This window comes from Falco naumanni, chromosome 5 (assembly GCF_017639655.2).
Source record: "Falco naumanni isolate bFalNau1 chromosome 5, bFalNau1.pat, whole genome shotgun sequence".
In the NCBI taxonomy this organism is placed as follows: Eukaryota; Metazoa; Chordata; class Aves; order Falconiformes; family Falconidae; genus Falco; species Falco naumanni.
In genome coordinates, this window is record NC_054058.1 from 77,183,188 (window position 1) to 77,210,352 (window position 27,165).

The 27,165-nt window shown below is 37.6% G+C and overlaps 1 protein-coding gene across 4 annotated transcripts in view; it reads right to left on the reverse strand.

The window, feature by feature from the left end:
- The window catches only part of SRPK2 (SRSF protein kinase 2), a 148,252-nt gene that overhangs the window by 27,551 nt on the left and 93,536 nt on the right, over positions 1 to 27,165 (reverse strand). For all 4 annotated transcript variants that reach the window (XM_040593998.1, XM_040594000.1, XM_040593997.1 and 1 more), the window contains exons 3-9: positions 22,798 to 22,949; positions 15,715 to 15,823; positions 15,072 to 15,159; positions 14,732 to 14,819; positions 9,061 to 9,167; positions 2,325 to 2,490; positions 221 to 246 (exon numbers count right to left, since the gene is read on the reverse strand). In XM_040593998.1, coding sequence (XP_040449932.1) covers positions 221 to 246; positions 2,325 to 2,490; positions 9,061 to 9,167; positions 14,732 to 14,819; positions 15,072 to 15,159; positions 15,715 to 15,823; positions 22,798 to 22,949 — 736 coding nt within the window. The remainder of the gene's footprint in view (positions 1 to 220; positions 247 to 2,324; positions 2,491 to 9,060; positions 9,168 to 14,731; positions 14,820 to 15,071; positions 15,160 to 15,714; positions 15,824 to 22,797; positions 22,950 to 27,165) is intronic.

Below are 27,165 nucleotides of genomic sequence, written 5' to 3' on the forward strand. Positions count from 1 at the left end.
GCTATAGAACAGTACATCTATGAGAGCTCCCATCAGAGCAATACCGTGCCTAAACTTTGTAAGGCCGAGACATTAGAAGAAAAGCGCTCTTTGAAAGATAAAGGTTTATTCAAAGGAAGCTTTTAAAAATGGTAGAGGCTACCAACAGTCTAATAGGTACTAACACCTACAGAACCACAGAAAATAAGATAGTTAATTTGAATTACATAACAATACTTACAGGCTTTTGTTGTGGAGCTGTACTCACTAAAAAAGAAAAATAAAATTTTAAAGATATATTTTTACAAAAACAACTCTATAAAAGCAGAAAGCAGTAATCATGTAAAAATATTCTTAACTAAATATAAGGCTGTGATTTTTTGGTTTTTAAGCCAGATTTTTTGCTCTTTATAAGCACCTGCTGCCTGAAATCATCTGATGCCTCCATCCGAGCATCTGGAATCAGATGGAGCTAGCACCAATTTCTAGTCACTCTGTTGTGACTGAGGGAGAGTTAATGAGTCAGAAAGGAATGTCTGAATCAGTAAAGAGTGGACAGAAAACATTAAATGACTGCAGAGTTGTCACAGATTAAACGTATGTAGCCAGCTGACTGGGCAGGTATAGATAGATTTTGAATAGTTCAGGAAGTATCAAAGACGACTACTGTGTTGCACACTCAACAGAAAAGTCAAATATTCACATTTCCTTCATTCTGAAACAAAGTAGGCTGATTGCTAGGGCTGGAGGCATGAAGAGGTGCCTATGTCAAAAACACACCACCACAGAAAAAGCACCTCCAGCATGGAACTCCTCCTAAGAATCTCTCAGAAGGGTACCATCAATGACTAGGTCTGGTAAGAATACAAAACTAACTGTGAAAATGCACACAAGAGTAATACAAGCCACACGACACACAACACCACCCCCAAACAATCAAAACCAATAGAAACAACCAAATACAGGAGACAGGGGCAAAGTGGAAGCGAGGAAGAGGAACTGAATGGGGGAAGAAAACCTCTCACAAACTTCTTCAAACACACATGCATATGGCAATTAACAAATGCAAAATAAAAAATTTAGACCGATGAGCCTTCACAGTTCTTTTATACGTTCAGTTCCTGCTGCTAAGTTCAGTGAAAAAAATGCTTCTACGTCACTGAAAGGGCAAATTTTTCAAAAAGATTCTTAAACTTGAGTACCGTCATTGCTTTAAAAAGGAAAATTATGCAGAACCTGTTCTTGAAATGCTGTAAAGAAAACACATCTTCAACTCCTGTGTAGAATGCCAAAGATTCACTTACAATTTGCTAAGAACAAAGTGTGATAAGAACTCCAGCAATATATTCCTTAAAATAATATTTATTTTAATGTCAGGAAGCAATATAAAGGTTGCATGAACAAAATGAAGTTACCTCCCACACAAATAACATACACTCTTTAGCTATGTATTTAAACTCAATACAATATATTAATGATTTATATGATTTTGCATCTTAACATATATAATACTGTGAAATATTTATGAATTTTGACCACAGTATTTGTTCCTGATATAGCAAGTATTTTTATTAGACCTCAGAGATTTTAATCTGTGATAAGATTTCTGACAATATTACAAAGGTATTTAAACCTTATTTCTCCACTGCTTGTAGCTTATGTGTTTGATTGGCAAATAAATAGCAACTGTGGTACTAAAGATGACTAGAAAAGCCACACATCCTCCTTGTTTGTCTTTACTGACTGCTGTGAAGTTCTTTACCTTGGCTTCTCCTAGCAAAACATAATGTACATTTCGTCTTTAAACTCTTGGCAAGTTTATTATAAAAGATTTCACATACAGTGCTAGGGAAAAAGGCTTATCACAAATTCAGTTAGGTACAATAAATTCCATTTTCAAGGGTGAAAACCTAAGGACTCTAAGACTTTTCATTGTGTTCTGAGAATAAGTCATAACTGACAAGAAGGCACATAATTTCACAAGGATGCTGATGAACTTGTAGCGGGACTAGACACATAATTTAGATAAGATTATTAATTACTGTAAATATTAGAGATGCAAGGCTTCAATGCGGCTATAACCCAGCCATTAAAGCTTGTAGGGTGGGAAGAGAGTAAGTTTACGCCAATAAATCTTTCTCTGTATCTGGGGATCCTGAAAACTTGAAGCGTAAAACCAAGAAAAAAGCATTTTCCTGATGGTTCCCAGAGCATGAGTAGGAATTAACTAGACATATATTTTTCGCATGCAAATATTTAAAATGTTAATGTTCATTAAACAAAATATTGTTCACGTTAATATACTGAAGGAACTTTACTACATGCATTTAAATATACTATCATACCTGCTGAACCAGAGGGGGGAGGAGCACCAGCTTTCTGCCACTCAGTTGCTTCAGCAGCCATTCTACGAACATAGGCATCATCCACACACATCAAAATGTTTTCTGGCTTTATATCTGTATGAATGATCTTGCACTTGCTGTGTAGATAATCTAGACCTTGAAGTACCTAATTACAGAAGGAATTTTTTAAAAATTTATTTTAATTATCCAGTCCAAGCTGAATGTATTTATTATTAGTACCGAGATGTTCAACCAATTGCCTGCAGTCCATATGTGGCCTGACAGGATAATTTATTTAGCTCATAAACCCAGCTATTGAGACTTTCATGAGTAAGACACTGGCTAGATTAATTGTCTTGATGACAGCAACCTGCTGTCAGACTTTCATTTCTCAAGTTTCATTTCAGCTCTTCAGCTGATCTGCACATGTGTAAAAAAAAACGATGTAACTTCGTTTAAAAAAGGAATTTGGTTGTTTAGTCAGAAAGGCTGACTGTCACTGGTACTGGGCCCGGTCTTGTTCAACTTGTTCATCAGTGACCTGGATGAAGGGACAGAGTGCACCCTCAGCAAGTTTGCTGGTGATACAGAACTGGGAGGAGTGGCTGATACACCTGAAGGCTGAGTTACCATTCAGCAAGACCTGGACAGGCCAGAGAGGAACCTAAGGAAGTTCCACAAAGGCAAGTGCAAGGTCCTGCACCTGGGGAGGAATAACCCCATGCACCAGTACAGGCTGGGGCTGACCTGCTGGGAGGCAGCTCTGTGGGGAAGGACCTGGGAGCCCTGGTGGGCAGCAAGTTGCCATGAGCCAGCAGCGTGCCCTGGTGGCCAAGGAGGCCCCTGGGACCCTGGGGGGCATCAGGAGGAGCGTGGCCAGCAGGGCGAGGGAGGGGATCCTGCCCCTCTGCTCTGCCCTGGTGAGGCTGCACCTGGAGTGCTGTGTCCGGTGCTGGGCATCCCAGTTACAGAGAGACAGGGAGCTGCTGGGGAGGGGCCAGCACAGGGCTGTGAAGAAGATGAGGGCACTGGAGCATCTCCATTCTAAGGGAAGGCTGAGAGAGCTGGGACTGTGTACCCTGAAGAAGAGCAGACTGAGAGGGGATCTTATCCATGCATACAAGTATCTCAAGGTTGAGTGTCGAGAGGACGGGGCCAGGCTCTTTTCAGGGGTGCCCAGCGACAGGACAAGGGGCAACGGGCACAAACTGCAGCACAGGGAGTTCCACCTGAATATGAGGAAGAACTTCTTCAGTTTGAGGGTGACAGAGCACTGGAACAGGCTGCCCAGAGAGGCTGTGGAGTCTCCTTCTCTGGAGATATCCAAACCCACCTGGACACAATTCTGTATGACCTGCTTTAGCGTGGGGGTGGACTAGATGATCTCCAGACATCCCCTCCAACCCTGACCATTCTGTGATTCTGTGACTGTTTTTTTGAAAAATAACACTGCAAATAGTACACACTGTACCTGAAGTCTGGTTTGTGAATAACCGTCTTACAACTGATTATTAAAAAAAAAAAAAAAAAGACAAAAAGGGAATTGTGTTGTTGAGATGAAATGCTAACTGTAGCTTTCCTTAGAATGCCAACAGTAATTCAGCTTTTAATGTGATTCCACATAAGGATTTGTCTACCTGGACTTGTCACATGTATTTTTCCACTAGCCTTTCATACTTTCTGCAGGCTAACTTCTGCTAGCTCATGTCAAACGTGCATATCTAAAGACTTGAAAATGCATTCTAGGTTATAAATTAAAACATGTTTTTTTACACAATGAAAAAAATTCTCAAACCTAACTGGAACACAAATACTTGTAAAATCACAGAAATTACTGTATTTTAGGTAAGACCTAGGGAAGCCAATCATTACAATTATTCAGCATAGAATAATGTAACAGTGTAAACTAAGCTATTGCTATGTTAATCCACAGAAATACTGTAAAAAAAGTATCAGCAAGAATGATAAAAAAAGCAGTAATCTAGCTGATCCCACTTAAAAGACTTCTATTTTTAGAGAACATTCTACAGCATGAAACAGACCTCCAGACTCATGAGCTCCAGGTACGAAAACATTCTGCCACTCTAGGTATATTTATTATAAATTAACTAGCAAGCTCCTTGCTCTCAGGATCCTTTAAGACATAACTAGCTAGGGTGAACTTTAAAAGCAAAATGTGTTGGCTCAAAATACCAGTAACAGAGCACAACGACATTAGTCCACCATCCAGTCCTGAGCTAGCACCAGAACTGGTACATCCATTCAGCACACAAGGTAGCTCAAGAGAAGAGCAGTACCATACATATATTTATACTCAGGCTAACGTATCCTAGAAATGCGTGGCACTGCTTTCTCCAGCTCTAGAGATAGACTAGAACAGCAATCATTCTGAAAAGCTTTCTTTATAAGCCTATATAAAACCTGTATGTTCACTCCAGCTGGACTCAGCGTCAGTTCCAACGGTGCACCTAGAAACTGCTGCGTCCTTGATAATTTGGATTTTTTTCCTACAGATCCAAAATATGCTTGACTACTTGGCAAAGCAACTGAAAGAACATACAGTACGTCTCAAACTAAGAAATGTTAAATAAAGATTGGAGGGTAGGTAGTGGCTAAGTGACTTCAAATTTTAAGAGGCATTAACAGCAACAGCAACATAAAGACGGATTATAATAGTTCCTTCCCCGACCCACTACACTACACACCATCTTACAAATTATCACTGACTATCTGTAATTCTGAGGCCAAGAAAAAAAAGATTCCAGAGTACACTGAAAGCCATAAACATTCAGAAGAAAAAATATCTGTTCCACTGTGATATGCAGAAGTGGAATTTATGTGAACCTAGATCCGATATCTCCCACTTTAAAAATATAGTCTTCCTCCTTTTAAGTAACAATGTTAGGGTAACAGCTTTGTCTTTAATTTGGCTGAAGAGTCTTTTTTTTTTTTTTTTTTTAGAATCCAAACCAGCTCCATGATTTACCATAAGGACCATTCTGCTAGAAATTTAAAATTAGAAAGAATGTTCTCAGCTGTCTTAAAATGTGGACCAGACTGCCTAATCCTAAAAACTGGAAGTACATTATACCATTAAACCGGTAAGGAAATGTATACTACATGGGCATGCTTTGTACCATGCCCTGAGACGATGGGAGAACAGGGAAAACACTCCTATTTTTTATTTACTTGTCCACTGAAAAAGGGGAAAAAAATTAAACAGGTAATGTACTGTGAGTCTGAAAAATCATGACAGTCTGTTACTACAATCAAAAATGTAAATTAGAAGGCTGTATTTTTTCCCTTGTGAAGGTCACATGGTTACTTTCACAAAGAAACTAATTATTAGCAGTTTCTAATTAATATTCGCTTCTTTTCTTTTTATTCAACGAGCCACATCATATTACCTCATTAAACAGATTATTTACTGTATTGTAGATCAAAGCAAAAGTGAGAATTTTCGTTGATCAAATACACAATGTTTGCTTCAGCGTTAGTTTCGATCCTCTCAAAAGAGACTGAGACTATATGGTTTACAACCCAAAGTAAGGATTCCAGAACGAAATAAATGGGCACTTCCAACCACATCCACTGCAAAGAAGGAACTGTAGCAACTAACCCTTCTTTAAATTCTACAAGGTCTTCTCTTGCATGACAGTTCATAGAAATCTAACCCAGGGGAAAAAAAAAACCTGCTTGAAACCAAAATAAAAGTTCTTATTAAGAAACTTAACTATCAGCTGCATTTAAAAAAAAAACAAAAACATTTTGTCCCGATGTTTAAAAGTACTCAAAAATCAAAAAAAGTATTTTCCAAGTCATAGCATAAAAATTCCTTTTCAATTGTAGCATGGAATTATAGTACTTTTTGAAATAAAATTGTCTGCTGTACAGTAACAGCAGTGCGATAATTGAATTATTTATGAAACTTGAATATGAAAAGTTTTTAGTACATGTGTAGCACAAGCCTTGCTTGAGTAGAAGAAAAAATAATGATCTACATTATCTTTAATGAGAAGAACAACCTCGAAGTCGTACCAGTTTATGATAGTCTCACTAGTCCAAACAGTTCACTTCAACCTCACAGAAATTAAACCTTTTTAATCTTTCAGGACTAACCTACTCCTCTTTTTTCAGGTATCAAGTGTTTGAAATTACTTGGAATTCTTACCTTTGCTGACATCCAAAGAGCAGTGTAGGTTGGAAGACTGTGCGATTTAAAGCCTCCCCGTCTAAGTCATACCAGCCTCAAAACTGTATCTAATGTCAGAGCAGCCTGCGCAGAGGCCACACGGCAGACAACCTGTTCCAGTGCCTGACCACCCTCACAACAAAGAATTTCTTCCTAACACATAACTAGAATTTCTGTTTCTAAATTGTGTACATTGCTTCTTGTCCTATCCCCACGTATCGACGAGAGAAATCCAGCTGCCATTACTCTACCTGTGCTGAAGAGATTAAAAGTTTCCCCTTTTATTAGCCTTTTCTTCTTAAAGCTAAACAAACTATTTCTCCCAAGACCTCTCACACATTATATGTTGCAGCTCCCTCAACCCCTTTGTGGCCCTTCACTTCACTAAGCCGGCGTCTTGTACCTGGAGCCCCAAACTGCCGAGTCCTGAAGTAGTGAAACGGAGCCATCGTTCTGCTGCCTGCTCTCTGGCTGCTGTGCCCTTCTACACGGTTAGCTTTCATCACCACAGGAGCCCACTGCTGACTCACGTTCAGATGGTCTCCCAGGACCCCCCACCTCATGCCAAGCCTGCCGTCCATCTTCACATTTTCAGCTGGTTCTTCCTTATTTGTAACCAGTCCAAAGTGCATCTCCAACCTGTCTCCTCACTGAGACACAGCTCACCCCATGCTGAGAAACTGTCCTCAACACACTCCAGAAATTTCCTTGACTGCATGTGCTCCACCAGAGCAGATATCAAGGCATCCCCTACAAGGCCCAGCTTATTCCAGCTGTCTAAAGAAGGTACCTCTCATCTACTTCTGAAATTGGCAGCCGGTAGCAGTTACATACCACGATGTCACCCTTATTGGTTTCCCTTCCCCCCTGACCATGACCCCGTTCTACAGAAAAGATTCAAACATTTATGCTCAGCTCCTCTTCCTTGGCCGTTTTTCCTACAGTGCCTTCCTTTATCAGGCTACTGCTGCTCTCTAGGCATCTGAGCTGTCCCACCACGCCTTTGTGCTCACAGTGAGGGTCTAGCTCTGCAACCACATGTGGATTTCTAATTCCTGCCCTCTGCTCGCCATGCTGTATGCACTTGAGCCAGGTCTCCCAGTCATGGTGATCAGATAATGCACTGAGAGCCTCCCTCCATAATTTTGTCCTTCAGGTCCCTGTCCTGGCTGATCCCACTTCTCACTGGGTTGTGGTCACCATCCCTGATGGTCCCACCTGGAAGTTCTTCCCTGCCAGGTTACAGGAGCCTGTTGGCAAAGATGCTGTGAAGCTGGGCTCAGAAGTTCTCACCTTCCTTCCAAAAAGGGGTTGTTTTCAGCCTGGACCCATTCAGAGGTCTGGCTTACAAACAGTGTAATTGAGGTAACAGTACACTGCCATAGGGAGCTCCTAAGCCTGACTTTGCTGCTTAACCCAGTGTATCAAGAAATTTAATTGTAATTTCTCAAGTTTTGGCCAAAAAACAGTGCAACCAAAGCAAAAACATTCCAAACAAAAAAATGACATTTACTGAAAACGGTGGATATTTGTATGTACATATAATACAAATACACACATTCCCATTTCTTAGCAGGCAGCTCAGTTTGGCTGGAGCACTGCATTACTACAGCTCCTTATTTCTGAGCCACCTAGTTGTACAGAACTTAACGGACCTAAAATTTCAACTAAATACTAACAACTGCATCAATCAGGTTATTTAGCTAATTCTCATTGAAGAGGTGATAGGTTGATATTCACCAGTTGACATACAATAATAATTACAAAGAAACTAACCACTTAACAGATCGCTTATGAATAAAACAGAAGTAAAGTTGATGAAAAATACAAATTGCCTAAGTGCCAAAATACTTGGTTTGTAGGTATTAACTGTGAATAGATTAATAGTATATACAAAACCACGGAGATATAGCTAAGAGTTTTCCTTGCTGAGACACTATTTCTCCTTAAGATCACCTCTCAGCAATTTGATTTTCATAGTATATCAAAAGAACATATTTAGAAAGAACAAATCCCAGCAAAATATTCTGAACTGTTTCATCTTGTTAACCCTCTGATTTTACAAAAACTTAAATACAGGCAGACAACAATTTTTCAAAGAACAGTTTTTCCTTTAGAACCTCTTTCTCAGAGACAGATACAATTTTTGTTCGGTTTTATAATGGTAATATATTATTTCCCACTGTTTTGATGTTTTATCCAGATCTTATTAAGAAGCATGATGTGTCAACCAAAACTGCAACTGAATATGAATATCCTTAGATCTAACTTTTTAATTTCTAAAGCAGCTCAGGAAACTCCCTGATCAGTGAGAAAACTTGATTAAAAAACCAAACCAACCCACACACACACCCCAAAACCAAACCCCAGCATGCAGAATATCCAGAAAGATGCTCTTGCAACCCCACACCCCTCCTTGGCATTACCAATAATACTATCCTTATCCTAGATATTTATTAGTAAAAGTGCAGAAATACCATAATTCTAACCTTCAAACAGTCAACAATGGTAGAAAAACCCAATTAAAACATTAACAGATCTTACCTGTCGAATTATACTTTTTACACAACGGATGGGAAGGCCTTGATAATTGGACTTGATTATCCATTTTAGGAGATGATGTCCAAGCACTTCAAAGACCATGCAGACATCTGGGATTTAATTAAGGATAACTTCCAAATAAACTTGTTGATGAGATCAACACAAATGTTTGTGTACTGGCTAAAGCAATCATCACACTGTTTAGAGGGAAAACAGTTCCCCCTGAAATGAGCAGAACATGGTATATGCTTTGGTACTACAGTTCAATCATATATAAACATATCAAGGAACAGTGCCCGAATGCAGAACAAATTAAAATAAAAAAATTTAATTATGCAATTCTTGTCAGCTATTTCTACACGTTAACAGTAGCATTAGGGTGAACAATGAAACAGGTAACTGTAAAAATAACATTCATTTTTGTTGTCTTTGAAATAGCTGAAAGTACTGATTTGGCCTATTATCTCTAGTTTCTAATAAATTTTAAATTATATAAATAGAAGGTTTTAACAACAAAAGTCTGCAGCAACAGTGTTTTCGAAAATGAACTGTGCTGAACATCTTTTTTATTAGGCTCAGTTGAGAATACTTGACAACAAAGACTAAAGTAGTAAGAGAATGGCTCCCTTACCACCTACAGTTTTAACTGCAGAGAATAAAGGCAATCACCAAAAAAGTCAGGAACAAAGAATATACAGAACTCACAAACAATATGCAAAAAACACAATGCCAAAAAATCTAATTTGACCCAGCATCTATTATTGGCTGCCAACAGAGGCCAATAGTAGATGACAAGGGAAGAGCATTAGGAAAAACCAAGATGTAGGAACTTCCAGTGATTTGTGGTTCAAAGGCTTCCCCTTTTATATAGAGAGAGATTCTACAGTTAATATACCTGGGTAGGTTATTTTTCTATTGCAAAAAATACTCAGATATTCAAGCTAATTTAAGTTTAAAGATCCACAACATTACAGCAACAAATCATACTACTTGTCTGAGGATTAACTCAGCATAGTCATGAGCTTGGAATGACCTTAACGTCACTAGAATCAGAAAGAATGTTCAAAATCTTAATTATATGACACTGTAACATTGCAAAGAATAATGTAATACAAATAACAGAAAATTAACTTATTGAGAGATACTGCAGGAAAATCTCAATGGATGAGATTAGACTGTATCTCAGAGACCATTCATAAGGAACTACACCGTTAGGGGAGAAATCTTACCTGGCTTCTCTAAGTTTTATTAACTAGAGTTTTAGCAGTGATCTTAAGAGTCCATGACTTAACTTGTGTCAAAAGGAGACTTACTTTGTCTATCGGTCTATCATTTACATTCTTCTATAGTACCTACCTATATGCATAAACTGAAGTTTTAAAGTCTACATCCCCTATGTTGGAGTTAGATCAAAACTAGAGGGTCTCAAGGCTGTTCAAAGCACAACATAAAGAACTGTAACATTTTGATTGCTGCTAGCCGTTCCTCTCGCTTCATGTTCTTTAACTCCTGTATTAGAGGAAACAGTGAATAGTCATTTCCCAATCATACCAACCAAGTCTACTCACAATATTATAAAACTGTTCCATTCAGAAGAGGAAACAGTCTTGGTTACTTTAGCACACAAGCATCCAATGAACAGAAGTCACTAGTAAAGCACACAGCCATCAAAAAGGATGAGCAGAGCACGTTAGCTCTGTAGGGCTTATTAACTTAGCCCACACGCTGAAGTTGCACCGCTACAGGAACGCTACAGCAACATAGATTTCAGAAAGGCAAGACACTGCAGCATTCAGAAACGAAATTTAGGACACCCGCCCACAGTCCTTCAGACCACTGCTGCTGCAGACTCTCCAGTGCATGCTCCCGCCATTCCTTGCACTTGGAGAAGTGCTAAGGGTTGCCAGTAACCAGAAGAGAAAGATGTGTAGGAAAGTGAACAGCGGAGAGGCAAGGGGAGGACACGGAGAAGGAACAGGCAAGGAAGAAGGCAGAGGCACACAGAGACAGAGGGCCACAAGAAAGAGAAGGGATGTTTACCTGAAAAAAAAAAATTGCAACATTTTGCTGGGAGGACTCGGACAAACTCAAGACATGTTCAGTACTGGGGAGTCAACTGGGATGGGAAGAAGACATACAGGAGGCTCAATGTTTAGAGTAGGTATGCAAAAATGTGACTGCTGTCCGATCTACTGTCCTGACTTGAAAAACATTAACTGTAAGCCAGACTGCACACAACAAAGAGTTTGGGAAAAGCTGTCAGTTAGCTATTAGGAAAGCAGCCTTGCAAGCCCCAGGATCTTCCTACAGCACCAACATCCTGATAGATGAGTGTGTCCAAAAAGTCCTCCTGCAAAAATAAACCTCAAGCCCACTCAGCAGACATGCCTCTTAGGAAATGCTCTTTGAAGCAGTTTGGGGGATGTCTGAAAGCAGGAAACTGAGCAGAGCAGCTCAAGTGAGAGCAAACGTAACACTGATCAGCTGACAGGCTGAAGTACTTAAACCTTTTACTTCCTGACAAAAATCCTACCTGTAACTGTCTATCTACAAACACATTATAGGAGCATTTAGAAATCTGATGCGGGTTAAAGACTAATTAAGCTACATGAAATAAGGCTCTGGTACCATCATAGAACACTACTGGATGTACCTCAGTTGCTACTCTATTAGCAGCATTTCAGCTCTATGGTATTTAATTAGTGCTGTATATTCTTTGGAGATAAATTATTACAATTATTATAATGTCTGATTCTGTCAGGAATGTCTCCATCTTCATTATTTAACTTGTCTCTCCAAACGCTTGTTTCATTATGTGACAATCTGAATCTTTTATTAAAAAAATGCTACACTCAAATAAATATTTAAGGCTCTCATAAATATCCAGTGCAGACAAACATAATAATCTACACTTACTAAAAACACCAAAGTGCCCGATTTCAGGAATTCCATTATTTCATGAAAAAAATCATAATTGCAACCTTTTTAAAATGTACAAGTAGTTAAAAAATTATCAGTCTACTGTAACATAACACGTTGTTAAAATCCCTCTGTGTATCAACGCTTATTTCAGCTCCTAGGAGAAAGATGACTGTTTCCAGACACACAGTGCAGGCCAATGGCTCCGCACATTCCCATCTCTGTGCTACATCGTTCCTGACAAGTTTCCCTGTTTGGAAGCTCCATGACATTTTGTGATATTAGCCATCCAAAGGATTCACCCACCTCTCTTCTGTCTTGCTTTAACTTTTAAATGCATTCCATAGCCAATAATCAAGCCTCTATGAAGCATATGTTGTTTTAATTTACAGTCAAGGAACAGATATATAGAGACGTGCTCAAAGGAAGCTGGAAACAGCAAAGCATGGAAAAACTCTCAAATTACTGTATTTCTCTCATCCTGTTCAAATCAGTAACACTACCATAGCACTAATAAGGCATTTTTAAAATGGCAAGAAATAGCAGCAAAATGTTGAAGTCAGTTACCTGTTCCCTCCCAAAAGAACCTGCACCAAAGATTATTTTCCCTAGAAGGTAAAAAGGAGTTGATGAAATAATCAATGCAACCAACCACTGCTCAAATAAGCAACCCAACTCAGGACGCACAAGCTGTTCACAGGAAAACTTGAAGTATAAGATACTTGTTACCATATTTTCACTGGTGGCTATGACTTCAACAGACTTCCAGCTGTAACTTAAATTTGAGTCCAGTACAGCTCATCCTGTCTACTGTAGCTTTCTGAAAAATGCACTTCTCAGGAAGGAACATTTGCCTTCCACATAAAACAACTTCTGTACTGCCACTTTTCAACATGAAAGTAACACTGAAATAGAATGAATCAGTATCAGCTGTCCAGTTTTAATCTGCTAACACAAAGCTATTTGAACCCTTTTTTTTTTTCACTAGTATGTGGTCTCCTTTTGGCTTTGTCAACTTAAGTGCTATATTTCAAAAAGATAAAAGTTTGGACATGCTTTCAAAATATTATCACTAACCAAATTTACTCTTCAAACTTCGAAATGGCTCTTACCCTTAATAAAGATGTATACATACATAGCAATAATTGAAGAATATTAGTGGGAAACTGCTCTGTTAAATAGATAAAAGAGTTATTTCTATGTATAGTTATGAATGGGTTTTCTTATCCCCTGTTTTGTTTTGTTTTTTTACATATGTTTTACAATGAAAACAGTAAGTCAGATTTCTGATTTCTACAAATAAACTTAATTATTTTTCAGTCATACAGCTGTCAGCTGAAAACTCAAAGTGCTTTGGTTGGATTAATTATTTGTGAACCTAGTTAGACAAAACAGATATTTATAAAACAATTCTTAATAAGCATCTTAAGTCATAAATTAAAACCTGGGTTTTGTAGTACAACAGCAGCACCAAGAAACCCTAACCCAGGTTATTCACCTCACTGTGTTAAGCAATTTCCTTGATCACAAACCATTTACATCCAGGTTGAAATGACTACTGGCAACTATATGGTTTATTTTAATTCATTTTAATTTGATGATAAAACCTAGGAAAAAAGACTGCACTAACTTCACCTACTTTCTACCATGGTAGTGGACCACTGAAGCAATGAGGAAACAAATCAAAATGGGACAAACAATGTAGTTAAGATGTCATTCTATAACCGAGAATACTTGTCGTCACCCCCCTGCCCGCATTCTCACTTATCACAGATCCAAAGGCTCCATAACTAATGTCAAGAGGCAGATGGATGGGATGAAAACCGCTTGCACACATCTCCCTGAAAAGATGCTTTCTAGTGGGCATTTAGGTTTCCTGACAGTTACCTCCTAGATTCCTCTCCTAGAGGATGAGAGTTGGTGAAGAGCATCTTAACCTGATCCATTGAAGACTGCAGGCACATCACCAAAAGCAACTTAGTGTTAAGCGCTCTAAAGCAGGAACCGTCTCTTTGTCTGGTAGTGCGACACCATGAATGATGAGTTCTATTATCAGGGCTCCAAGACACTACAAGCATACCCATAAATACCAGCTGTAACAGTAAATGAAATCACAGTAATATAATAAGCTGCTAAAATATCTAATACAATTAGCAAGGATAACTCACTTCAGCTCAACTCTAAAATCAAACATATTTAGACTTCCTTGAGAACAATATTCAGTCATATTTTACTTTGTCTCCTTTTTTTTTTTTTAAGGAAGCATTCAAAGACAAAAGTTTAAATACCTTTGCCAAAAAACAGGTTAACACCTGGCCAAAAGAGGATCACATAAACAAGAGAAGAATCTCCATGCCCTCACATTTTCCACAAGAAAACAGAAACCAGCTTCTTTGTGACACTGATGCTTTCTTTCCCTTTACTAGTCTAGAGCAAAACACATTTCCTGTAAGCCTCGGTTATTGAAAATCTTTTCAGTAAACTCCAGGTTTTAAGTAAACTATCTCTAGCTCTAGCAGACCATGACAAGATTCAGAGGAATTTTTTGTTGTTTTGCATTGTGTTTGGAAACGCTAAACAACTTCCACTCCAGTGAGTGCGTTATACACTGGACTACTCTTTGCATCTACATATATTTTCAAGTTTCTATGCTACATATTTAAAGTAAGACCAACTAGAAAGAAAACCAGAACTGAACTCTTACTTATATCAGTAAACCATTTTTAATGAAGATGCCATGTTTTCAAAAGGATACGAATTCCATTCATTCCAGAAATTTTGAAGTCATCAATTAGCTGTACAACCATATCCTTGTTGGGATCATTAGGGTCACTTTCACGAACCTAAACCAAGAACGTAAACAGTAACATTTTAGGAGAAAATTCACTTTAAAATACTAATTAGTTACCTTTCCACATGAAGTTAAACAATATTCTGGAGATTCAGAAATCATTCAGAATAATAAGCCAGCTATCCAGGAAAAAAAAAACAAACGTAAAAAAAGTTTAAGATCAATATTCTGCTAGGATTTTTTTTTCATTCATTATTACTATTATTTCTGGTATTGAGCACTGCATTGCATGAATGATACTTACACATTTAAGCAGCTTTATTTCATCCAAGGCTGTCTCTGTATAATGCTGGGCACTTTTTACAACTTTCATTGCAACAAACCTTTTCCCCCTTGAAAAGAATAAAAAAATTTACAACAAATCCTCTGAGCTAAACCAGACATACTTTAAATACTGGGAAATTTTAAATAGAGTATTTCATAACCTAATGTAGTCTGACAGAAAACACTGAAATTACACTTAAAACCCACTTTCAACCATACTGTGTTAACAGTCGATTTATTGGATATTTTGTCTCCTTGATGCTAATGTCTTTAAAAGAGGAATTTGGTTACACTTTTATCATTCAATCAAGGTATAATTATATTTTTTCATTAAAGATAGATACAGCAGAAATAAAAATTCAGCTCACTCTCACATGTTCAAGACAACATGCACATTCAGTAAGCAAAGATAATTTGTAAAAGAAAACAGAATTACACTTATTTCTGAGAGCTTTTATAAACTATACCCTTAATCAAAAGCAAAGTAAGACTGCAGACATCTTTATGCATAAAAAGATAGTAAACATTTACATAATTTTATCATGCATGGAAAACGTAAGTTACTGCAAACAAAATAATATAACATATTAAGAAAAAAAAATGAATGGAAATAGTTTTCTTACTGCATATCCCAGCATAGCCAGACCGTAGAGAAGTGTCCCCATCCTAACTTTCTAATAACATGATATCGGCCATTGAAAAGATCACCAATTTTCACTGGATGATAGCCTCCTTTCATGAAAAAATGAGTAGAAAAAGAATATTCAGAAAACAAACAATAATTCCCAGGTTTTCAAGTAATTCTTGTAGTAGAAATCTTTCTCTTCAAATTGTCCTGCTCTATAAATAGGAAACCTATTAGAAATAGAGAAAATTCTACTCTGATGTTAAGCATTGTGCCCTACTTGGCCTGGAGGGAAAAAAATCTCACGTCCTGTAACTACTGTAGGGTTCATTCACCCTTCTCTCTTGACAGCTTTTATTTGTGGCAATATAACCATCTGTTCTCCATTTCCCCAGGCTTATCTTCCACTTCACAGAGAGTATAGGAAAGATCTACATTATTTCTTTATCATATTTGAAGCCTCTCCAGTCAACATATTTTGGATGATTGCAGTATCTCAACAGAGATTGTTTTAATTCCCATTTGCTTTCTACTAATAAAGGCAGCAATAAAATACTTCCTGAGAAAATGTTACGAACCACGCAGACTGTACCGATGCTCTTCTGCTTGCTCCTCACCCACAGCAGCAATGCATTTTTCTCATGTCTGTTTTTGCAGTGAGGAAGAGAGAGCAGGCAACTATGGGCTTGAACTGTTTTTTAATTACTGAAGTCTGCAGTCCTAACTTACACCACTACACAGGTCCTCAAAAGCCCCCTTGACAGGAAGACAACAGGACAGAGCAGGCTGGAGCTTAGGTTTCTAGCTAGTGTGAGGAGTATAACGAAGCTTTTTAACTCCTTCATATTTTAAGAGGCATGCTTCCTCCCAGTGAAACATAGAGGAAAACAGTGATCACACAAGATTATTATTCAGTATTTAACATGCTAATAATAACACGTACAATTTTGCCTAAATGGCAAACAAATAATAAAGCTGCACCATGCAACCCTCCAGCACACCACCAGCAGCCAACTCAGAGCAGCTGTCAAGGAATCACTTCTTTGGTTCTTTCTGGTCCTTCACAATGTCACACCCAACTATCCTTTGGCAGGATCCTCAGTTACCAATTATTTCACTTAAAATTAGGAAAACCTCAGATCATTATGTCTAATTTGCTATATTTGTTTTGAAATCCCATTAAAATCTTGTTAGAACTGGTGCCCAGTTAAGACAACAATGTGAACTTATCACTTAATTCCTTGGATTTAAAACATGGACTTCTCTCTTATCTCCTTTTTTACCTGTGGAACAGTGACATCGCTTCTGGATATATTTGGATCTTTTCTTTGCTAATAACATATTTTGTCTAAACAGAAGTTCAGTAGTTTGTGTACTTTTCTCAAATGCTTCCAGAGCAGATTAATAAATTTAATAGTCATACGATTGAATGATAAAGGTTAGACATTCAACAGAACAGTAATTCTTAAATAATGTATTGCTTTAGAAGTTTGTATGTCTAAACGGAAACTCTAAAACACACACAGCTTCGGTAATTGTATGTTAAGGTGTAACTTCAGGCTTAGCAGACACTTGCTGGTTTGCTCACAGCCTCAACCAAAAGCTGACCCATCTGACAGGGTTGTAGCTGCCCGGGCTCCCACACATTATGCTGCTGGCAGTGACTCAGACAGCTTGGCCCAGAGCATCAGGGAAGCAGCACTCAAGTTCTTCGTCGCAGCAGGGGCCTGTCTGAACCAAGCGAAAGCGATGATTTGAGATGGGCAGTGTAAGTCTCTGCTATACACAGCATCGAGTGCATGTACCTCCCTGCCCACCTGCCTCCCAGTTTATACCACTCCAGAGGGCCAAGCATGTTCACCAGGCACAGAAACGAGTCTGCTGTGCATCAGCAGCATGCACAGGCACACAGAGCAGTCTGCTCCCCCAGCCTAGCTGGCAAGGTGCTGAAGTTTCTTCTTTCCCATGACATTTTGCACCCAGATATGAGAACAACCTTTAAACTTTTAACCTATAATAACTGTATACTTACAATCACATACAACATGTAATTTCACAAACCAGTAGGTATACAGACACCAATGTTTTCAGTTAAAGTACAGCAAAGAAAAAAGGCCCTAGTTCAGGAGCAGTACAGGGCATTACAGGAAGACTGAGACATACAGAACCAGCCTAGGACTAAGGCCCAGGGACCTCTCCTTGGGGAAAGACCCCCCCTCCCCTCCATCACTGTGAAGGAAAAGCCCACGGAAAGCTGCCAGGACAGCTAACCTCGCAACCTAAAAAGGTACCTTCATTTCCACTGCTGAATTGTGTCAGCCTCAGTAAGAACATGCAACGTTGCCAAGTGGGAACTTACTTCCCAAAGAAAAGTCAGATCACTTTTGGAACACCTGACAGGATTCACACTCCAGGAAAGGAGTGGGGGACACTGACTTAGAATTGTCGACTGTTATGCTGTCCACTTCATCTGCAGTAAGAAACAGCAATAACCAACATAAAGCCCAAGTCTACTGCAGCTTCATTATTACATCAGTTTTTCTGAATAAACTCTCATACACAAATCCATACTGAGAGAACCATTAAAAACAAAACTAAATTTTAATTTGGCTATTTAACCATCCTTGCAGTAACAGCTGATTAAAATATTTAAAAATCTGGAAAATATAATCATATTTTAAGACAGCTATTGACTGGTTAAAAAAAAAAGAAAAGAAAAGAAAAGAAAAAAGTATTATTACTCTTTGGTAAATCCATAGAACTCTACCCAGGACGACAAAGTGACAGATGTGAGTGGAAGGTTAAGAGAACATGCAGCAATTTTACCTTTCCATTACTGAAAAGGTTTGCATTTGTGAAATTAATCAAGTCTGCTGACCTGACAGCAAGAATTACTCAAAACAGTTCCACATAATTCATTATCACAGTATCATTTCTTCCAATTTGAGTTCTGTCCAGCATGTATCATTGCATGAGAACAGTGAGAAGTAGACTTTATTCTCTGTATAATCATTATTCCTTTGCAAACAGATTTAATTAGAAAAACTGAAAAGTATTTAACATGCAGTTTTAACACCTCTCCACAGCTTGCAAACAGGTTTTAAAATTCAACAATACAAATATTTCTGGAATGTTTTACTATTTTCTTCAATATCTTGTCATATTAAATCATTCCTTAACAGTTGTATGGCTTCAGATGTATTAGGAAAACACTCAAAATTCATGCAGCCTTTTGCACTGCTAGAATGGTGCTAATTGAGCCTTCAAGTATATAAAACAACGTTTAGTGCAAAAAAACTACTTCTAGACAAAGTATTTGCTTTTTTAACATGTTAACAGCATAACACTCAACTATGAAGAATTTTAATGCAGGTAAACATTACTTCTAAGAATACCTGAAGTAAATAAATGCTTTATGAGTGCCACTCTGCAGATAGCTTCAAAGGGTCAAAAATATAAAAAATTTGGGATAGTTTTTTTCCCATCAGAGACAGGAAAGAGAACACCCTATGGAGGAAATCAGTCAAAGACACTAAAGGCATGTTAATAAACTGGGGGTTGCCAAGTTACTTTAGTAAAATCTACGTACTGCAAGAATAACAATACTATATATGTAAACGCAAAGTTATTTTAGTTCCTACAGTACTGTCATAACTAATTATAGCAATACACCAGCATATGCTACAGATACCAATAGCTCTAGCATATTCTCTGAGCATATATATACACACTTCACAAGATACTTTCTACTGTCCTAAGCCACAACATAAGCAGTCTTGGAAATAATCGATTACCATTCCTGCACACATAACTCCTTGATTATTCATGTCAGCAACATACTCATTTATAGGTTGTGGACAACCAGGTAACGACACGCTTAGTTAAATGCATTTTAAAAACTGGTGTCATCCTATGATGAATGTAATTAAGCTCTTCATCACACAGGAAGTATTTCTAAATAGTAGTAAAAAGAAAGCATCTATGCGAAGTTAACGGGTTGAGAAAAATTATGCGCTTTTGGAAAAAAAGTATTGGTATTTGAAAATACACAATGTGTAAGCGGCACTGCTGATAATGTTACAAAAAAACCTGTTGTCCTATTCACTGCAGCACACGCAGAAAAAGTCTCACAGCTAGCTAGCCAGCTACATGTACTCAAGAAAGAGGGTCAGAAAAATGAGATCATTATTCCTAAATGTCTCCTGAATGTATTGGTAATTGTAGCTGGCTAGTTCTACATTTGTATAGGGAATTATTCCCTTTGTGAACTGGATGAATGGGAGACATCTCTAGGGGGCAAAGATGATGATCAGAGAAGCAAAGAATTCCAATTACACCCATGACACAACAGGCTCTTGAAAAAAAATCTCCAAGTGTTTCAAGGCTTTTCAGAAAAGAAAAAAATCCTAGCTTTACTGCCTAAATACCCCTTCAAAAATCACATAGTTAGACTTCTGATACTTTCATTCCTTAAACAAATGAAGATTTGAAAAGCATTTGATGTAAATTCAGTGACACCAACAGAAGTAATTTCACAGATTTAAAGAGGCCCTGGAGGATGCCCAGGGGGAACCGAGGTCAGTCTGCTTTACACTGATGGCTGTTAGTTTTCTCTTTCACATCAGGTACTACCTGAAACTAATCCTGTTTCTTGCTTGAAAATACTATTATGACTATTTACTAAACACCATGTAATGTGGTGAAGGTGTAAGCCCAGCACATAGTAACATATTCTTTAAAATCTGAGATTAAAAAAATTAGTAACAAAAATACCCTGGCAATGGGAAGTACAGTAACAGGTAAAATGTGGAATTCATTAAAAAAATTAACTATATACTCTCTCATCAAAACTGCCCTCCTATGAGATTTCAGATCAGGGTTGAGAACAGATGAAGTATGCTCTGTGTCTCACTCAAAGGTCCTGGGAAAATGACATTCTGGAGATAAAATTAGGAAGAAAAGAGACACTCCAGTAATGTGTGATAAATTCCAAATATTTATCTTCCACACTGTAAATACAGGTAAGGTTACCCAAAATAGAAAAACATACTCAAACTAATAAAACACCTCACAAAAAAATGGAAATAACGTATCTAAAAGCCATCCCTGGAATTCTTTTCCAAGTAACTTACTCATTCCCCATACCAAATATAAAATAAACAAACAGAAAGTCCACACGGCCCCAGATCATCCCAATCTGGCCATTGAATTTAGATTCTTATGGTGACCTTCCTTCAGTTCAAGCCCAGCAGACCAAAAGCAGGAAATGTACTGATCAGTCTTACAGGAAATTACGGTCAGAAAATAGGTAAATAAATCATCTACTGAAGCAACAAAAACACTGTTCTCGCATAAACAAATAATGATTATGACATCTAAATGAAGCAAAGCTTCAACCATCTTTAACACACTTCCCCCAATTCAGAGCTCCAAAACCAGAAGAATTCTGAAGAACCCTTAGTGTACAGAAGTCGCCTTTAATTTTTCAGGAAACTTGGAAGTATTCTCAGCATAACACCTCAGCATAACACGCAGTTCATTGTAAAAGCACACAGATCTCACTACTGACCTGCTTATAGTCACAGAGACTTCAGTTAAACAGGTAACTTATAAGCAGGCTGTATACTTAGACTCTTTTTTCATTTGTTTTGTGATCTAGCTTCTCCAGATGGTGACATTTTGCAAGAGATACTGGAACACAGACAACAATGGATTGTTTGAAATTAAATGCAGCCCTTACTTCAGGGAAGAATTAAGTGGGGGCCTTGAAACACTTAATCTCAAGGAAATAGAGATGTTTAGAAGTAAACAGATGTTTAAACAACAAATCCTTACTCAATGATGGAAGATGTTACAGATACCAAAAGTTATCTTAAGGAACAAATGTGCTGTAACAGAAATATTTCTTTAAAAAAAATACAAACATGCCTTAGCAACACGTTTTTCTTTTCCCTGCTGTAGACTTCATTTAGTTTGAGTTTACTGTTTGTTTTTTCACTATTGGTATCTGTAAGCCACCTAAACATTTGAAATACCACATATTAATAAAACTTCTTACACCAAAATGCAATATTTTGAAGAATAATTTCAACTGTTAAAGCTGAAAATACAAAACACTTTTTCCAGGATGGGAGAGGGGATACTTAAAATGTCCAGGCTTACACAGAAACTTCTGATTAAGAAGACATCATCATATCTGACGGAGAAAGCACTTCTTGGTATGAGGAATACAGCATAACACATATAGTCAGTGTGCATGCAGTGTTTTTTGGCTGTTCAAAAACATTAATCTGAAGCGATAAAACTTTGATGTTTCCTAAAGTAAATTCATATCCTTGAAAACTAATATGATAGATAAATTATAAATAACGAGTCTATCAACTTTGGGTTTTCATGTAAGTACACTATACGTTTTACACTAACGGGAAGAGACTTGCAACTTTAGCAGCGACATTAAACAAACATAAGTATTGATGCTATTGTACTGCACTTTCATGTTTTCTTGCACTTAATGACATTTACAAAATGAATACAGCAACTACAAGAATTCCAGAAATGAAGAGCTAAACCAAGGATGTAGAGAGCTTCAGACAACACTGAGGGCTCTGAAAGACAACATGAAAAAGAAGCATGTAACATGGGCTGGTGCAGAAGGACAAGAAGGGGGAAAATACAGGTTAAAAAATAAATGTAGTTGATGATGTTAAAAACATCAAGGCGTTTTAGAACTTTTTGGAGCATGGGAGGGGTTGTTTGTTTTTGTTTGGGTGGTTTTGTTTCTCTTGTAACTAACATCAATCAAGAAAAGTTTCTTCACTATTGTTATAACTAGGACATCAGGAAGAAAACAGAGATGCGGTATTCATACACTTATTGCAAAACGTGTAAGCAGGCTATGGCTAAGCGAAAAAGTAAAGCTGAAGACAGTTGTGCATCTGGACCTGAAATACACAGTTGTTCATAATCCTTGTATAAATAAATTCTGTAAATAAAGATCAGGTTTTTAAAAGCCTCACAAGAACCAGTGTTAAGGCTTGCGCAACAATGCTTATGCCCATCGACACTGCTGAATTGCACACACCTTTACAGTAATCTGCGGGATCCTCTTGCTCCTCATCATCAGACCCTAAAATCTCCTCCTCTGGCTCTGGTGGTGTAGGCTCCGGCAAGGGCGGAGGTGGGGGCGGGGGTGGAGGTGGAGGTGCAGAGGGAGCTTTCTGTTGAGGCTCTGGCCTGAAAATGAAAGACAGCGTATTTAGTAAAGAGCTTCCACACAGGGGTAACAGGGGGAGGAAAAAATGCCTTGAAAAATACTAGCAATGCATCTCACTTCTATTCTCACTGTCATCTTTCCTGTCACCTGTGAGACCCTGGGGATGCACCTGACCAGGCCAAAAGCAAGTCTCAAGTAAACTTGGACTTACTTGCTGGAACAGCTTGCAAAAGACAGATGAAGTATATTATCAGATACAGACAAGCTTTTAGAATTTCTGATGAGCAAGTAATATGTTCGACTTATCTTCCTGAGCATGATTGAGAAGAAATATTTTTCAGAGAATATCAAGTTATTCAAAAGGTGATAGAGGAAGAAAGATCTTGTTAATACACAGCAAGAAACAATCTTCTAGCAACACTGACCCAAACCAGACGACTTAATGCACTTCTCATCTGTAGCTGCTGCTAAAGAACACGGAAAGCTCTATCAGTATACAAAATACTGTAATCAGCTATTAGGAAGTAAGAGAGAAAAATTAATCTTCCTAGGTAGCCTATGACGCACTTCTAGAACTCACACAGCATGCTTTAATATGTACCAACCGAAAAACAAAATAAAACAAAAATCACCAAAACCAAACACTGCCAACCAAGACATCGTTTTCCAACTTGCATTGCATCACCAGTTTAGAAAAAAAAAAAACCCAAAAAATGATATGTTTTAGATCCTATTCTGAGACAGGCTGTACTTGGTATTGCTAAACACCTACAAATTAAATTTTCAAATTCTGAATATTTTCAATACACATAAAAAATTAAATCTGGGGTTGAAGTATACCTGTTTATCAAACAATTAAGAAAGCCTTCTCCAAACAGTTTGACAGAGTTATTTTTCATATTCATACTTCATAAAATTAAAAAATATATATTTGCCAAATGACAGCTTGCAAAATAAATTTGCAACTTAAAGCATTTATGCCAACAAAGGTTTCCATAATTTGCCTTTGTAACTACTTCAAATCTAAGCCATCTGAAAAATACTGTATTAACAGTAATTTGTCATTCATACAATAAAAAAAAGAAATCAGTAATTTGCTATTTCTTCAGCTCCTATAATTCAGATTCAAATACTTCCTTGATCATGAGTAAAAACTGCATTTGTTTGTCCCACCCCTATAGTCCTCCTCCTTATAATTCCTCCCATTTACACACTGTGATTGTTCAAGACAGACAAAGCATTTGGAGTCTAAGAGCACACAGTTTGTCAGAAATAAATTCCACTGGCAACATGCACCGCCTGCACAGCAGCTGCTATTATGCCTTTGCTTTAAAGGACATCACTGGAAGTTGCACATACCAAATTTATCTGCCTGCTACCCCTTCCAGATAACAGCATTCTTCTGTTCCTTCAGTATATGGTCAGATTTAAAAAGAAATATTTTAAACTAATTTATTAATATTTAAGTAATAATAAGAAATCTTATAATAAATAAATTTATGTAATTTTTAACTGCGTAAAGCTTAGGATAGAGCAGAAGAGAGAGAAGGGACCCATTTGTAGGATAAACAATAAATATGTTTGCATGTGCTTCTACTTACATAAATTACGCTTTTCTTGCCTTTATCTTTCCTCTTTTGTTCCCAACAGATGTCTCTATATTGTACATTGCAAGGAAACCACACCGATATAGCAAAAGGAAGGTACAGCACGTTCTCTGGCCAGTTAATCTTACTACATGATAGATGAGTGGCCCTCCAGTAGCCTGGTTTCACAGTGTCAGCAAGCCGATGGCCCCCACACCCAGTCTGATATTGGCAAAAAGCTTTAACCAAACAAATCATGTGTAACAGTCTACATTATAAACCTTGAAATCTCACCTGCTGGGCACAGGCCATTTTGGATACACAGATCAAGAACAACGAACACTCAAAAATTAATAATACTAATGATGAGCAAGAAAGATAAAGGAGAGCAAAAGAGCCTGAACTTCATAAATGGATCTGAAAGCAGTGTGCCAGGTAACAGAGGCACGTTCATCAGTGCTTGGACTCATTATTTTGGACAGTACCATCGGTTTACTTCATTCTGACCTCAAGTTTCTATGTTGTTGTTTTGATCACATCAGATGGTACAAATATTGGAAAACCTAGGGTAGGTTAGGGCAATGTGGCACAGGGGTCCTAAGTTCAAAAATCCATTGAAGCTGTGACAATTTTGTCTTTAAGATAGCAACTACTTGGTCTATTTCTGCACACGATAAAGATGATGCTTTAAAGAGAACTGGAAATATTTCTGGAATTGAGAATCACACTTTTTGTCACTCATTTTGAAATAAACATCAAGGAACACCAAGAATCTCTCTTGAAGAGAGGAAGAAGTGTACAACTTTAGATTTCAAAACAGCCAATATCTGAATTTATTCCTAGGGAAACAGATGAAAAAAAGACTCAGAAGCAGCTCTACTTTCTCATACTACTATATTTAGTTTTATTTTGAAAAGGGTTTTTTCCTGTCTCCAATCCTAGTTGTATTTGTTATTCAGGAGTGTTGTCTTATTGTCCTTTGTGGACATCTACTTTATTTCCTTATGGAGTTAGTTATGATTTTATCTGTGAATAGCAAAACACTGTTTTAAAGTCAGGAAGAACTTTCATTTGCCCTTTTAGTTTTGCTTGCACCTTTTGAAGCAATCAAATACTAGTACATGAAGAAGGGTGAAGGAAAGAAATGCTACTGGGTTACATCAGTCTGCTAATTCTGCATTATTGGCTTATTTTGCCATTTTTTGCTTCAGTTTCGGATTTTTAGTGAGAGATTCTTAGCACTGTTCTTATGTTTTGTTCACGGTCACATTTCTGGGGTATACGTAAAGATCAAATCTTTAACACTTGACTTGGCTGCTTAAATTCTGCCTGCAAGTCGAATAACACATCCTGGCATCACCGATGGTTGCTCTTCTGCCAGTACACAATTTCAGAGTTAGGTAGGACATGAGTCGATGAAAGAAATCAGATTTTGCCATTTTTTTAGTAGTCCTTGTGTTGAATTGGAAAGAGAAGCTATGATGAATGTTTCCACAATATCTTCCTTTACAATATGTGGCATGAATATATATATTATTCAGCTTAGATTGCATTTTTCCAGTATAGAATTTGCTAAAACGTGAATTATTTTTTCTTCAAAGTGGACTTTAAAACATCTTTGGCATTAAAAGTTCAGCCGTTAAGAACACTGTGAGTAATACACATGCATGCTCACCTCCATTTCCTTTTCAGAAACGTAACTGTCAAAACCTACCATAACATAAGCTATTCAACAACTGCATTATTTCAGGTTATTACTCTTTCTTATTTCCTAAAAAGCTGCATGCTATGATATGCATTATGTAACATAACTAAACCTGTTTTTCTTTTTTATGAAGTAATCATTTGCTACTCTGGGGTCTATCACTACTAGATACTATCACTACTAGATTCATCACCATCTGAGCATAAACAATTAATAGAAGAAGATGACACACCATCTCTAGACTCACAGTATTCTGTCAGTAGGTATGCAGAGAACTGACCATCTCCACAGGCTACAATGACAAATCTCAGAGCTGTACTGAAAGTAGCATTACAAACAATAACAAACACTAGCCAGGATATCTTATCTTTTAATTAATCTGTTTTAAATGGACAAAAATAGATTTACCGCAGAGTCCAATCAAAATGCAACGGAATCCTATTTTTACCCTGCTCCTAGAGGGAATGCTTAGTAAAAGACAAAGTAAAAGTTGAAGCATTTCTCTTCTGCAGTGAACTTGAAGCAAAATATGCCAGAACGCCGATTGCCCACCCTAAGAAATACAGAATTACTGACAACTTAATGAACATACTGCTCCATGTTCCAAACAGGGAACGCCCAACAGTAAAAGCAATCTCTGTAACATTACAACCTGAAAATGCTGGAAAAATTCTATCATTAGAAATTCAGGAAGAACTGTTCAGGTTTTTTGTTGTTGATGTTGTGGGGTTGTTTGCTGTTCTTCTGTTCTAGAAAAGGCAAAACAATAGCAGCAAGGGTGATTAAAAACATGAAACGCCTTCCATATGGGAAGCATCTGAACACACCAGAACTCTTCAGTCAGGAAAACAGATAGCAGACATCTATAAAATCCTGAGAGGCACTGAGAAAGCAAATAGGAAATGACTGTACACTGCCTCTCCCCATGTAAATTGAGCCAAATTG